Source organism: Haliotis cracherodii, unplaced genomic scaffold (assembly GCF_022045235.1).
Source record: "Haliotis cracherodii isolate W230 unplaced genomic scaffold, xgHalCrac1.p SCAF_6, whole genome shotgun sequence".
Lineage (NCBI taxonomy): Eukaryota > Metazoa > Mollusca > Gastropoda > Lepetellida > Haliotidae > Haliotis > Haliotis cracherodii.
Window position 1 is genome coordinate 2273409 of NW_027266319.1, and position 16051 is coordinate 2289459.

The 16051-nt window shown below is 40.6% G+C and overlaps 1 protein-coding gene across 4 annotated transcripts in view; it reads left to right on the plus strand.

The window, feature by feature from the left end:
* LOC139446720 (uncharacterized) overlaps window positions 1-5734 on the plus strand; it is an 88094-nt gene extending 82360 nt beyond the window's left edge. For all 4 annotated transcript variants that reach the window (XM_071228012.1, XM_071228015.1, XM_071228014.1 and 1 more), the window contains one exon: window positions 1469-5734. In XM_071228012.1, the coding sequence (XP_071084113.1) occupies window positions 1469-1558 (90 nt within the window). In that variant the 3' untranslated portion in view covers window positions 1559-5734. The remainder of the gene's footprint in view (window positions 1-1468) is intronic.
* The last annotated feature ends 10317 nt before the right edge of the window (window positions 5735-16051 follow it).

Sequence of the window (16051 nt, forward strand, 5' to 3'; positions counted from 1 at the left end):
GTGGTCCATACACAGGTCCATACACTGTGGTCCATACACTTTGGTCCATACGCAGGTCCATACACTGTGGTCCATACACTGTGGTCCATACACTGTGGTCCGTACACTGTGGTCCATACACTGTGGTCCATACACTGGTCCATACACTATGGTCAATACACTGTGGTCCATACACTGTGGTCCATACACTGTGGTCCATACACTGGTCCATACACTGTGGTCCATACACTGTGGTCCATACAGTGGTCCATACACTGGTCCATACACTGTGGTCCATACACTGTGGTCCATACACTGTGGTCCATACACTGTCGAACCTTTTCAGTAGAATCTGGACAATTCTTACAAATCCTCTACCTCTATTACATCATTGCGAAATTCCTGTATTTTATCTGCAATCACACTAAACTAAACTTTTAGATTTTCAACAGAAGTTCTCTTCACTGCCAACTGTACAGTAATTAGTTGTACACACCATAACACCCAACAGACCACAGTGCTCTCGTGCATGAAGGCGGGCAAAATCTCACTTCTTTCCTGTGCGTGCTAGAGTCAATGTCACTACAGTCAAACCTTTTTAATAGAATCTTCATAACTTGAAAAAAGGGATCAGAAGATACTGTTGTTGTCCTTTATTCATATTTGAGGGCATGACAGAAACCTATGTTGGTTTGAATCCCAGTTCGCCCCAATTATGTTTCTAGGTTTGTCAGCACCCTACCTGTGCTCATGGGTTTCACCGAAGTGGTAAACGTCTGAGACCTGCATCACTTAGGGCTTTCCTCACACATTAAGCTGACACGCCACGATACAACTGTAATACTGTTAAAAGCGGCGTTATACCCAACTCACTCACCCACTCATTCACTCACTCATGATCATTTGAAACCAGACACAAGATTTGTGTAAGTTGACAAGATATTTTCTTGGTTCCTGTGCTGTATGCTCAAATTAATTGTTAAACGAAGATGGACATTGTTATGCAAACAGTCTGATGTGGATGTCTAGTCATAGAAACCGGTCAGCCAATGAAACTTCGGGAGACAATACATGTGCCTCAATGATTGGGCATTAATCTTTACTCATTGGTAGTATTGGTGGCCAACTTTTAGGTGCTGCAGTTTGCCGTTCAAACCTTATTGTAGGTTCAAATCCCAGTTCATCCTGATTATGTTATTTGTCAGCACCAAACCCATGCCGGTGTGTTTCAGCAAGTGGTAAACGTCACAGATATCTCCATACTTTCCTCCAAGGCTAAACAAATTATAGTCTGGGTTCTCAGGCACTGTCCACATCATCATAAAGTCCACCGCACGTTTCGTTTTTATATTTTCATAAAAATCTTTAAATATTCCAAGTCCTATGGGTATTCCAGTAATTTGTTCATCCAGGAATACATGTATGAGGACGGGGCGTCACGTCCACTGTGAGGACAAGGTGTTATGGTGATGTTTTCTTTATCTTTCAGGAGGAGCAGAAATCCATGACTACAATTTCCGAGACATCTGGAGGTCCAGAACTGATGAGGATGCATGCCAAGATTACACACAAAGAGTGAGAACCTCGGCATGTTTCTGAAGGAGTGATCAGCTTGGCCCATCCACACGAATTGTCGGAGAAACGTTCAGCAGGAACATAGACTTTGCCAAGCAGTAATGACATAAACAGTACATTGACATCCGTGTCCAACGGAGACATGCTTATACACATCCAGGACAGGTTAGTTGGCCTGCATATAAGGCCATGGACATGAGAGACCTTGGGAGGAGGCCATTGTCCTTGTACTCACATTTCAGTCAGATAGGAACTGATATCAAGATTAAGGAAATAGTTTATATGGAACTTGACGACACAGACTTGTATGAGAGCGAGTGCAGATCTCATCCAAGCTGTGGAATCGTGCAAGACCCAACTCTGCAAGGACCATCCCTGGACTGTCGAGGCCAAGGACGAGTGCTGTGGTTGGGCATCAGTGAACAATGACCCACAGTGCTGGTGGTACATGACCTATCACATGACCTATCCCACGACCTATCACATATCAGTGGATGTGCAAGTATTTCATTTGGTGCGACAGTGATGTAATGCCTTTATTTTCTTCCTTGAAGGTTGTTGTCATGAGATTTGCCATGTCAGTTTTTGGCCTGTTAATGAGTTCTCTGATCCGTCATTCCCCTAATAATGGTAAACACAGACTGGGAGATTGAGCTGGCAAAACTGCAGAGTGTGTACAGCTCTGATGTCTTGGAGGTGACTCTTGGATATGACTCTCCACCATGTTCATGGATTTGCTCCAGAGAAGCTGCAGCTGTAGAAGCGGGAGCAGCTGGAGAACCATAGTGAGGGACCAATGCATAGCGAGATGGTATTTGTAGCAGATGTATGAATATGTAAGAATGATGTTTGTGCCATGATTAACAAGACTGATGATGTGTCTAATTTGGCAAACCCCAGATTCCAAGCATGTATGACAATGTATGTTGCAGTTTATACTCTACAAGAAATGTTCAGTGAATAGTCCAGCATAGTCAACTAAATTGGGATAAGTGCTCTTTCTGATCAGATTATGGAGACCATTACCCTCATAGTTTGAAGATAAGACGTTTAATGAAGTTACTGTTTAAATTGATGAAACTGGGATTACGATCTCAGCACAAACAGGACCTCATCAACTTAGAATTGCTGAATGAAGCTTGTCAATGTGCCAAACACAGTCAAGGGGACATAACTCTCACTACACATCCTTTAGCCAGTCACTAAACACAGCACAGTGTTAACAAGGGAGTGAACTCCTGCATGGTCAGTAGTCCCCTATCACGTACTGCACATATTTGTCATATTGTGGGTTAGTTTAATAAGCAGTGTTCCCCTTTAGCCTATTTGGAAATGTGTTGACATGGAAATAACTTCTAAGTTATGTAGTAATTTTACATATTAAATTTTTCTTGTTCATATTTGATTGTGTCTAAATGATTTATATATTTTAATCCATCAATAATCAAAATAATTTGCGGCTGAAATGTTGTATGATTAATGCGCAGTGGGAAATCGAAAATTAAAATAAAACATAAAATCAGGATAACAAGTTTTTGTATACTGCCGACGGTGAAGATGTAGTTTAAGATGATTTAAAAAAAATCTTTACTATGCATTTTAAAAAAAATCCTAACAAACATTTTTGGCCTCCAACCAGACTTTTGACAATCAAATTCCATAAACCAAAAAAGAGAAGTCAGCTTTTATTGTGTTATAACTACAATGTATATTGCAGGTTTTTGTGAAAATTTTGCTGAGTATAAAAGTGAAAGAGTGTATGTGTCAATTTTTAACGTGTGTGGTTTCTTTGGTGTTTAACACATGCTCATTGATCAGACAAATGTTGGGGCATTAAAAATGATAAATAATGAAAATAAATATTCAGCATCACAATACGATACATCACAATACATTCCAAAAACACCAATGTTTTGTCACCATACGTTTTTAAAAGTCAATTATTTAATGACATAACATGTAACAAACTTTCATTGATCAACAATAAAGGTAAACTTACAACATGTTAAGAGGTGACATGGGTGGTGAACATAATACGTGACCTACGGCACTGATGATGTGCGACCCATGATCACATGCAAGCAACTCCATCATTCATGACATGTTTTCCCATTTTTTTAGAACAAGCATAGAACATTTGAATAGCAACACAACATGCTCCACAACTATGACACAACCGTCTGCTTCTCAGTGAATAATATTTCAGTGTCAGCATCTTTCTTACACAGGAATCAAATATCAATTTTTTGTCAAAAAAATAAAATTGACCTTTCATTCAAGGTTGATGAAATCTTTCAGATTTTTTTCCCTTTAAAATATGAATTCCACTTGCTTTGATGATACTTAAATTATCATAATTCTATTGGGGAACATTTTTTAGCCCAGGTATAGCAGTCCTTATTGTATTTTGGTCTTTACAGAACCTGGCAAAATATTTTCCCCTCTGTGGTTAGATACTTACTAAATACAGTGTGGTCTTCATTTCACTAGCCCTGTGAAAACTGACTATCCACAAGCTGGCAGCCCACTTAAATTTCTGGTGCTGTCTTTATTCATCTGGAACTAATCAAAATGGGAGGCAATAGATCAGTGTTGTATGATTGAATGGAACTAGTTGCCAGGTAAACGACAGAGGGTCCTGATGGAATTGTGATATAAGAGTGATAACATATCGTAGTATAGAACATGTTATATATTTTAGTTAACAAATAAAGCTATTTATTTACAGTGTTGCTAACAGAGGTCATTTCCCGACTCATATATACATGCTCAACGGCACTGGGCCCACGCTGTTGTTGTGGCACTGCACAACGTCCAGGCTTTAGTCCATGTAGCTTCACCATATGCCAAAGTCACTGTGCAGAGTTGCTTCCCTTAGCTGTGTCATGATCTGCTGATTGTAGTTCCAATCCAAATAGGGGCTCTAATTCATCAGCTACATATACACCCACAAATATCTGGAGCTGAAGTCATGACCAGTAAGTGGTTGTGTGATATGGGGTTTTCATTACCGACTCAAAAAGGGTGTCAGGAGCCAGTTTTTAAATGTCTGTGGTTTCTGTGCCATCAGCTATAATTGCTGACACTTTCATGTTATCGGGACAATGAATAAATGTAAAACAGAGTCGGCTTTTAAATTTGCCGAATGTCTTTTATTTTATTTTTCAATATCAGTTTGTTACAAACTTATTAACAATAAAGGCCTTATGAACCGTATGCCTAGGATTTCAGGGGTGAACGTTTATGACATGCTTTGCTTTGTGCCTCACTCCCACACATGATCACCTGTAATACTGTTCAAAGTGGCGTTAAACACTTCTCAAAATGTAGCAATCGGTGCAAATAAGAGCGACAAGACCTATACATAGCCATAAGGTATCTCTGCTACGTGCAGTGTCCATGGTATGGTTCTGATTATATTATAAACCTGTGTTAATGAGTCGGTATGAAGTAGGGATGATACTAGTTGTTTGTGAAAGGCGTGCCTATCTTTCCCACGGGTGGTACTTGTCACAAACATGTCATCTCTTTTTATTGACAAACCCTTGATCCCAAAACTGTGATGAAGTGATGACAGATGAGGGTCAATTGTGAAAGATATTTTGTGTAACTACATGGATTAAAACAGCTCTGGTTAAGTGGCTAATTGTCATTTATATGCTGTACATTAAATATTTTGAATTTCATGGCTCTTTTTCCATTTATGTTGCAGTTGATAACACTTCATCAGGTGTAGGAAATTGTTTGGTATTTCTAACTATAGTACTTACGCAGCATAATCTACAAGAGATGTTTGTGTGGGCATTATTAATGTACGTGATAACTGGACGAATAGTTCCAGATTATTTTCCCCTTATTATCAGCCTCATCTACCTGATGTCTTGCTCCATCAACTGCAACATAAATGTCCCAGGGGTTCACCTGATGTAGAAAACAACATCACGTGCGGTCATGATCATTCGGGTATATTACAGCCATCTAGAAATTATTAGCATTTAGAACATAGTAATAATTCTAGTTATATCTAGTTCATATCTAGTTAATGTCTATGGAAACATCTAGTTATTTATTTGGATAGTTGTTGCATGTTTTAAGTCATGTGGATGAGAGATGAGTTGTATTGAGGGTGATAGTACACGGGCAAAATGGTGGCACACTGTCGCGTCACGCCATGTCACGTCGCGTCTGGTCACGCCACGCCACGTCACATCACGCCACATGCATGCTGAACTACACAACTAAAGACATACATTTTGTGCTTTCAGAAATAAAACTTTCGGGTTCATTGTTAATTTATATTCCATGGAATAGGAAAATTGTGTTGATGTTTTATCTAATGTAAAACTATGATGCAATGAGTTAAAAATAGCATCTGATTGGCTGTTCATCTGTGAAACTGTCTGATTGTTTAAGTTCCGACTTTGTCTGCCTACAGCACATAGTTCTCTTGTCAGTCTTGATGTTGTCTGCAATGCAACATCAAGAACAGATATGTTATGTTTCCCAATTAACTATATTTTTTGTTCTAACATTACATGTATTTTGCACTGAAATACCCAACCCCAATTCAATATACCCTTTATAATGTGTACATGTGTCTATGTATCTCAACATAACCCATGCTCATAGCCGTACAGGTATTACTTCGGTCAGCAAATCGATGTATGATCGCTGAGCATTCTCAGCTCCCTGGGGAGTATGTGGAACTGATCACACTTTCATACAGAGGCATGTTAAACAAATTGCATACCCCCGGTATGCGCCCAAGACTTCATCAGACTTTACAACGTATTTCAAGCTGGGTAGGCAAGGTCCCGTGGAAGCAACACACTACCTTGTCAGACACACTGCTTGCACCTTTGAGTGTCAACAGAGCATTGTGGCCTTCTGTGAAGTCAGTCGACTGCATCTGCTGATTATTTACTGGACTGTAGCCATTATTGTGTATTCCCAACATGCTGCTCATGTGCGGCACCACACCAGTGGCGCCATCTATGGCATCAACTGACTGCATCTGCTTATCACTGTCTTGACTGTCGCCAGAAGCTGAACGCTGCCCTCAAAAAGATTTCTACCATGACAACTCCCCGACTATCTGTTGATGGAAGTACTGAGAACATATAACATCTTATACTGTATCACTTTCTTCTGTTGTGTTAGTTTGGATATTGTTATTGTTTGTTTTTCCCCCTGAGGTCATGGTACGGGAGTGTAGGGTTTACATATTCAATGTTGTTGAATCGTACCCACTGAGGCCAGGTCAAGATGGCTGAGGTATTAACATCCTTGTCAGGCTGAAAAAGGGACATGTTTCTCAGGCATCAAGATGTTACCATGGTTACTATTAATCCTGCACTTAAGTCGTGCTGACTGACAATAAAAGACGAATATATTTCATATTTTTCAATGTCATATAAAACATACTCTGTTATCCCTAAAAGTAAATGCTCCACATCTGACATTGTGTGAAAGAGATGTGTGCTTTGTGTTTCTTGGTAATCTTGGTGGGGGGAAAGAAGTGTTCCTCCCACGTCACTTTTGTTTTCAATAAAAAATGAAAACGTAGTCGTCCCCACTTTTGTTACAAATGTGCCTGAGAAGCCCTTTTTTATGCAGCCGAAGTTTGCCTACCTATATACTTTGTTTTTTTCCTGTGTATCATCTTATATTACCATTATTGATGTTGTTCTTATTATTTTGTGTTGTCTGGATTATTTACTCTGTTCAGTTAATTAGTTTCAGCTGCTCCAGCAGTAAAGTCATGCATGTCCTCTGTAATTACCATGTTAATCCTTCTTATACTTGACTGGTAGATATTTTCCAAATGTTTCCGTGACATTGAGTTGATGAGTGAAAGTACAACGGGTAATCTCGGTCAAGAAATGACTTGGAATTCAAGATGGTTTGATGGGTGTAATGTTTATTTTTTAAGTGTTTTGGTTTTTAATGTTATCACTGCGTTTATGTGTCTTTGTGCCTCTGTCTGCATCATAAACATTGTGCTGGCAGACAAAAATGTGCTTTAGGCACTTAATCAAATTGCGATGTTAGATAATCTGTGTAGAACTGTTGTCTTGCACTTGAATCAGATTGCTGGGTTTGCCAAATAGCCAGAGGTTAGTCCCCCTTTAAAGAAGTCCATCTTGAGCATAGTAATAATACCCTCAGGGAACGTCCCTTCACAACAGACTGACTGTCCTTGCTGATGCGAAGAAGCTTGTATCTGCTGGCGAATCTCTCTCCTTGCCTTCATGTCGTGTGCTGCACAACCTCATCATGGAACTGGTCCTGCGCTGAAATAGGACGTGTTCAGCTTGTGTCCAGCCTGTGTCCATCCTTTGGCCCAGTGGTTAGGGTGTTTGCTCGTCATGCTGTAGACTGAGTTTGATTCCACAAAATACATTATGTAAAAAAACCAGAAAACCTTTCCATTATCATAATTTCTTTGTACGATTGCGATTATATCATGAGCATGTGTTTATGAATCATGATGCAAACTCCATGTTTGGTGACCCCTGTTGGGATGTGGGTGGAATATTGGTAAATGCCGAGTTAAACTTGTCCTCCTCACTCAATCATGGTGAGACATTGCCTAGGACATATACTCATAGAAGGAAATAAGGGAACAGCTCAGGGAGTCATCTGTTCAGCATGACGTTCTGTCACCATGACGATCTGTATACAGATATAAGATAACAAGAGACTATCTGACAATGTTGTGGACACATCAGGAACTTAATTTTCACTCTGTGATTGACTTTTTGCAAAAAATGTTGTTGTTTTAAATTTTATCTGCAAGATATTCAAATATTGTACCTTTAATGGTACCATTGCAAAACCAGAAAAACGAATTAAGAATTTCAATTTACGAAAATGGATGTTATGAGTTTGGACACATGCTTGTTTCAAGACGGACCTAGTTTCAAGATGATATGGTCCATACTATCAATGCCTTTGTTATATGTTTTTGTCATCCAAAACTAGCTTCCACAGAAGAATTCGCTTGTGTTAGATCAAGCGATATCTCCTAGGAGATATCGCTGCAATGAAATTGGATCACAATGCTTTACCATTGTGACATCATCAGTTACCATGACGTCACCAAAACGACATCACTAATCTCTCTGCCACTGAAGCTGGTGAGCTGACGCTAGTTGTTACTGTTTACAAACTGAATGATGAATGATTTTGGATGACAATTAATTAAGTCTTAGATGTTTATGGACTCATGTTGATCTATTTGCTGTCACGAGACATGAGGGTGAGCTTCTCGGTGTGGCTCCACTCCTCCCTAGCAGTCAAGTCATTTCTCCTTCCATCATGTAGTCAGTAAACTACGGATATAACAAACTGTTGTTTTTGCCCCCAGCCATTTGCGGCATCCTTTAGTTGAATCGCTTATAAGAAACTACGATTATAACGAACAAAAACTATCGGTCCCATTGAGTTTGTTATAACCCAAGTTTACTGTACATTATATTGTTTCCTCTGCCTTTGTTTAGACTAGCAATTTGTTTATTGATGTTGTGCTGGGATGTCTCAGTTTCTCCCCATTCTGTCCACCCATGTGTCTGTCTCGCCTTACTTCTTCATGGCTTCCAAGCTGTGTTATACACAGAACCAACAGCTTCCTGTGGCCGGCAGCTAGACACTGTCAGCAAGGTCAAGGTCACACCTTGGTCAACAAAGTTCTTCAGATTAAGTGGCTCAGTTTTAAGTAGACAGCCTCGGACATGTATTTTATGCGTTTCTTCTTTCAGATGCGATATTTTTTTGTTGTTCAAAATTTGACACAGGTTTGTAAAATGTTTTCCAGAAATTGTGTGTTGTACTTCCAGATATTCTATAACTATCAGAAATTAGTGGCGTTCACAATCAAAAAAATGTTTACCATTTTGGAATAAAGTGTAGTGGGTTATATGGTTGAATGGGGTAAAAAACATCTTAGGAAGAGTTTTGACTGTTTTCTTTGAATTGCCTTATGTTTATCTCTTTTTTGATTTTATATTTTTCAATATTAAGACAATGTTTATGTAATTCCAGCTGCATTTGCCAGCCATTGTATCCTTGCCATAGACATGTCTTGTGTCTTCCAAGGATGTTTTAACAGAAATGTTTAGTATGATGGACCAGTTGTAAGGGATCTAGAGAAGCAAATGTTATTGATACCTTATCTTCAGGGTTTGGGAATTTTACCTTCTGCATCTTGGCATCTTGGCGTTGGGCATCTGTAAAATATAATTAAGAAAGAATGTCGGCTATTCCTTCGCACAGTGGACCATGTCATTAACGTTTCCACTGCACAGTGACATGTGTTTTGAGAGTACTCCATGATGATTCTGATGTCCCAAGTATTTCCACTGCTACAACCATGGAGACCTGTAATTCTATGCTGAATTCCACTGTTTATTCTTTTCTGTTCTTTTCTTTACATTGTCCCATGTATTTTCAGCACCAACCAGTATGTTACCTGATGCATCAGAGTCCCAGTGTCGTTGTTAGATAGCCTGTGTAGAACTGTTGTCTACCTATGTGCCTTTCTGTAGAGTTGTGATAGGGCCGTGACGCAGGGACGAGGACAACGTACTGAGAGTTTACCAATCCTCTGTCAATCAAGGTATGAAAGGTATCTGCAAAATTCTGCAAAACAGGGATATATTGTCTTTCAAGGCTGATAAGGCATATTGATTCTATGTCAACCGAAACATGACAAACCTGCCAGTTGGTACACACACATTCCTGCATCACCCATGAAAACATGACAGGTTGGTGTAGTGTGTCTGTGTGTGAAAGGAAGATGTTGATGACTCCAGGGACTCCATGTGCCCAACTCGGGGCAGGAAATTTGTGTTGACCTAGCCATTTGCCTGACATTGTCTGTCATTGGTCTTCCCCCTCCTTGCAACCAGGCAGTGTCTTGATTTGTTGGTTAAAACATTGACTTGGCCTTATGTATTCACTAGTGATGGAGAAACGTATCCTACACAAAACCTGTATGGACACCAATTCCAGGCTTGCTCTGAACTATTCCCATCAACATTAAGTCTGACTCATTAAGCCATCTCCAGTATTGTGATCCTCATCCCAGCTCTAGCTTACTGGACTCTGACTTTTTGATGTTCTGGGGGTCGGCCTTCATGTTTTTAAAAATACTGTCCTTGAAACTCCTGGCCAAAAGTACATATTAAGCAAAATTACTATATATTGTGCCCAGGGCATCCTGGATGTTATGACAAAAAACACTTTGTACTATAGGCCTTTGGCCTCATAAGTACCATGAATAAAGATTGATTGATTGACAAAAAATTGAGTGAGTTGAAAAAAGCATTGTTCGGTGCTTCCTTGCCAAGAAAAATATGATGGTCTTGAAGCTCTGACTGAAAACTGATGAACACATCTATCTCAATATAACTTGCAAAAGCAGCTTCTCCCAGGACATTGTTCGGTTCTTCCTTACCGAGAAAAAATTGATTGTCTTGAAGCTCTGACTGATAACTGATCAACCAATCTATCTCAATATAACTTACAAAAGCAGCTTCCCCCAGATTGTTGCCTGGTTGGTCTTGTAGTGGAATCTGTCCATCTACCTTCAGGTGTACTGTCCTCCGTGTATACTTCCTGTGTCCTCCTTGTTCTCCAGAACTCCCCATCCATGACAGGTGTATCTTGTGACTCTTTTTGGACATTTTGTTAGCATGTTCTGAAACACATTAACATCCTTGTGACATAACTTACCTTTGTAGTTGATGTTTATCTTTTTGTTGTTCCATGTAGGGTTGCCATGGTTATGATAGTTTTAATGCAAGTACCTGTGTGCTGTTCATTTTGTGTGAAAGCCTCTTTTACAAGACGTCTGTTACTAGGACAATCATACTCTCCTGACAAAGCATCGGATGATGGAGGAACAGAGACTCTCCCCTCTGTGGCCCTTGTCAGTCCTCATCCAGACATCATTATCAGGTCCAGTGTCAGGTTTCATCTCAACCACATATTGCTTGATTGAACATTCAACATGGAACTTGAACCATCAGACAAGTAAAATGTTGTGTGAATGACCTGATTCAGTCCAAACATTATTGGCAGAGATTAATATGAAACATAAACACCTGAGATTAATCAGAAAGTATATGCCAAAGCAAATTCTGTTTGGTGTTAAAACCAAATTAACAATGAAAATTATATTATTGGATCACTGAAATTTGTGATGACACCAGGTGATCTCAAAAAGGGTAAGCATGACCTGCTCTACTTCATGACCAGTTTGTTTAAGAGGATGAAATTTGTTGGCATGTCCAATAAGATGTTTGTGAATATATTTCATGCAAATTACTTACCACATTTATTCATACAGTTGTATTTGCCTGATACCTCTAATTCACAATGGACAAGCTTTCATGAAATGTGTTATGTTTGGCAGACAATTTGCTCCTACATTCTCAGAGTCCCACTTAATACTCCATTTATGAATTTAACTCTGCTTAGAATCTGTCAACACTACTGAAATGCTTCCTAGGGCAGATCCAATTTAATGTTTTGTTTCACAAGTATTCTCTGTGAACATGCCAAGAGACAGGATGCAAGGGAAAAGAATTCAGAAATATCAGGGTTGATTTGTGGTGGCATTTTCTTTAAGAATCTTAAACATATTAAGGTTTTAAAGTTTTAACTTAATACATAAAAAATGATTAAATTGGTTAAATTACATTTCTGAAAAACAAATTTGGTCTGATTCAAAAATAGAAACACTGTGAAACAACTAAATATGTTTTTGGTCTGGCCTCCAGATTGTTTTATTTCCAACTGAGACATGTCAATGGCCTATTTCAACAAACAGTTGCCAACATACTCTGACCTGCATTAGTGAGACAGTGAAACAATATGTGAAAGGTCATTAAACTGATCTGGTAACGAGTACAAGGTAGCTTCTATGTTTATCCAGTCTCCTCACTCAGCGAGGTGAATCTGCTAAATATTGGTGGAAGCTGTATTAGAGTGTTCTTTGGATATTTGGTAACTCATTGAATATTATTTTGCATGAGTTTCATAAATGTTCCAAATGTCATCTCCACCACTGTTTTGGTTCCCGCTGCCTCAGCTGTGACCTACATTAACAATTTCTCATTTCCCTGCATGATGTCTTTATTATCTTTAGGTTTAGAGGCTTACAGGCAATGTATTGTAGAGGCTGTTAGTCTTGATCCTGACCCCAGTCGTATGTCCAGACACTTCTGAAATGGGAAACTTGAGGTGGCTGTAGCATTTGACATGGCCACCTTACGTTGGGGTGACTGTATTTCTCTACTCGGTGTACCAGCCTGTCCGACACAAACACATAGATACTTCAGTTGCCATCCAGTATTATCAGGCCTCAATAAACATTTGTCATACATCTAATCTGTGTTGTTTTTCCTATTTACAAGGCCTGCAAGGATGAGTGTATGAAATCAAGCTGTCTGTAGGCTAAAGCCTATTGGTTAGGATGGGTGTCACACTGAGCTGTCTGTAGGCTAAAGGTAAAGCCTATTGGTTAGGATGGGTGTCACACTGAGCTGTCTGTAGGCTAAAGGTAAAGCCTATTGGTTAGGATGGGTGTCACACTGAGCTGTTTGTAGAGTAAAGGCTGTTTGTAAGGATAGGTGTGTCACAATGAGTTGTCCGTAGAGTAAAGCCTGTTCATAAGGATAGGTGTGTCACATCGAGCTGTTCGTAGAGGAAAGCCTGTTCGAAGGATAGGCGTGTCACAATGAGCAGTCCGTAGATTAAAGCCTGTTCATAAGGATAGGCGTGTCACAATGAGCAGTCCCTAGAGTAAAACCTGTATAGGTGTGTCACACTAAGCTGTCTAGTGTAAAGCCTGTTCTTAAGGAAAGGCGTGTCACAATGAGCTTTCTGTAGAGTAAAGACTGTCTGTAGAGTAAAGGCTGTTCGTAAGGATAGGCATGTCACAATGAGCTGTCTGTACAGTAAAGACTGTCTGTAGAGTAAAGGCTGTTCGTAAGAATAGGCATGTCACAATGAGCTGTCTGTACAGTAAAGACTGTCTGTAGAGTAAAGGCTGTTCTTAAGAATAGGCCTGTCACAATGAGCTGTCTGTACAGTAAAGGCTGTTCGTAAGGATAGGCGTGTCACAATTAGCTTTCCGTAGAGTAAAGGCTGTTCGTAAGGATAGGCGTGTCACAATGAGCTTTCCGTAGAGTAAAGGTTGTTTGTAAGGATAGGCGTGTCACATTGAGCTGTTCGTAGAGTAAAGCCTGTTCGTAAGGTGAGATGTGTCACACTGAGCTGATCGTAGAGTAAAGTCTGTTCGTAAGGATAGGTGTGTCACAATGAGCAGTCCGTAGAGTAAAGCCTGTTCGTAAGGATAGGCGTGTCACAATGAGCTGTCCGTAGAGTAAAGGTTGTTTGTAAGGATAGGCGTGTCACATTGAGCTGCTCGTAGAGTAAAGCCTGTTCGTAAAGATAGGTGTGTCACAGTGAGCTATCTGTAGAGTAAAGGCTGTTCGTAAGGATAGGCGTGTCACAATGAGCTATCTGTAGAGTAAAGGCTTTTCGTAAGGATAGGCGTGTCACAATGAGCAGTCCGTAGAGTAAAGCCTGTTCGTAAGGATAGGTGTGTCACAATGAGCAGTCCGTTAAGCCAGTTCGTAAGGATAGGTGTGTCACATTGAGCTGTTCGTAGAGTAAGCCTGTTCGTAAGAATAGGTGTGTCACACTGAGCTGACCGTAGAGTAAAGGCTGTTCGTAAGGATAGGTGTGTCACAATGAGCAGTCCGTAGAGTAAAGCCTGTTCGTAAGGATAGGCGTGTCACAATGAGCTTTCCGAAGGGTAAAGCCTTTTGGTAAGGAAGAGTGAGTGAGTTTGACAGTACTTCTCCCATCATGTCAGGGAGGCAAGGACATCATCCTGTCTGGACTAGACAAACCATTTTGAGTTTTATATTATGAGCATTTGCCGGTTGGCCACAATGACATGCAGTTGACCAAGTCACAGAGCCTGACCATGCCACCCGTTTCATAACATCCGACCAGTTTCTCTGAAGTAGGACATGTTGGAATATTTGTTATTTAATGCCACACTCAGCAGTATTCCAGCTATATGATGGCGGTCTGTAAATAATCGAGTCTGGACCAAACAATCCAGTGACTGACATCATCAACATGGATCCATGCAACTGGGATATGATGACGTGCACCATCAAGTAACCTAGCCTGACCACCTTGGATTGGACCTCCATGGATTGTTGGGGTTGTGAGGGTGGCAGTGGATACCAAGGTCAAGTGGAGGTCAAGGACATAACCTCTAGAGTGAGAGTGATTTTGATTAGATATCTCGTTAAACTCAAATTTCTTATGTCTCAGTGTGTTAGCTAATGATGTGCGAGGAGGCCTCAAATAAAAGGATCATCACCATGAAACCTGTAGACCAAGGCCCATGATCTGGTAAATTGGATTTGAACCCACCGTCATCTGATCTGTCATAGTGTTTTATGTCACCGGCGTCCGCTGTGCCATCAGTACGCACACTACAGTCGCAGGAGCCTTGGGTTGGTGGAACATACAGCTGATACTGGTGTTAGACCAGTGGCTGTACTGCATTTGGAGATCGGCCCCATTGAGTGAGGGAGCTGGGTTTAGCACCACTATGAAATTATTTCAGCTACATAATGACGGATGAGCTTAATGTTAGAGTGATTCCTGTCTCAAATGTTTACTGTTTTGGTGAAATTCCTGAGGAGTACAATCCAAGGATGATAATCATGGCTTAGCTATGACTCGACCCCACGATCCTAGCACGGCCAACAGCATTGTCTTGGATCACTGGCCACGGTGACCACACCCACCCTTCATACTTCACTGTTGGGTGGGGGCAAATCTGTAAAACATAAACGCCAGAGAATAACCAGTGTCGAGAGTCACCAATCGGCAACTATCGTCTCTTTCCGTATACATATACAAGTAAAACATGAGGCATCAATGATATCTCGGAGCATCGTATCATACCAAGCAGAACACTTTCAACCTGTACTGTAGATGCAGTGGGAGTGAGGTGGATGTAACGCCGCTTTGAACAGTATTTCAGCTATATCACGGCGGTGTCAGGTGTTTCCCAAATGTCTGAAGCCCACGGGTAGCCTAGTGGTTAAAGCGTTCGCTCGTCACCCGGATTCGATTCCCCACATGGGTACAACGCGTGAAGCCCATTTCCGGTGTCCCCCCGCCGTGATATTGCTGGAATATTGCTAAAAGCGGCGTAAGACCATACTCACTCACTCACTCAGTCTCGATTATTCCACTTGGCGTAAAGGCAAAATAGCCGTGAAAATTATATAAACGATTCACTGAAAATCAGTGATGACACCAGGTGTTCGCGAAAAGTTGTTTGGTTGGGTGGTTAACCAACCCACACTGACATCAACCAAGTCAGTGAGCCTGATCACCCGATCCCGTTAGTCGCCACTTACAAGCTTGGGTTGCTGAAGACCAGCTCGAATCTTCA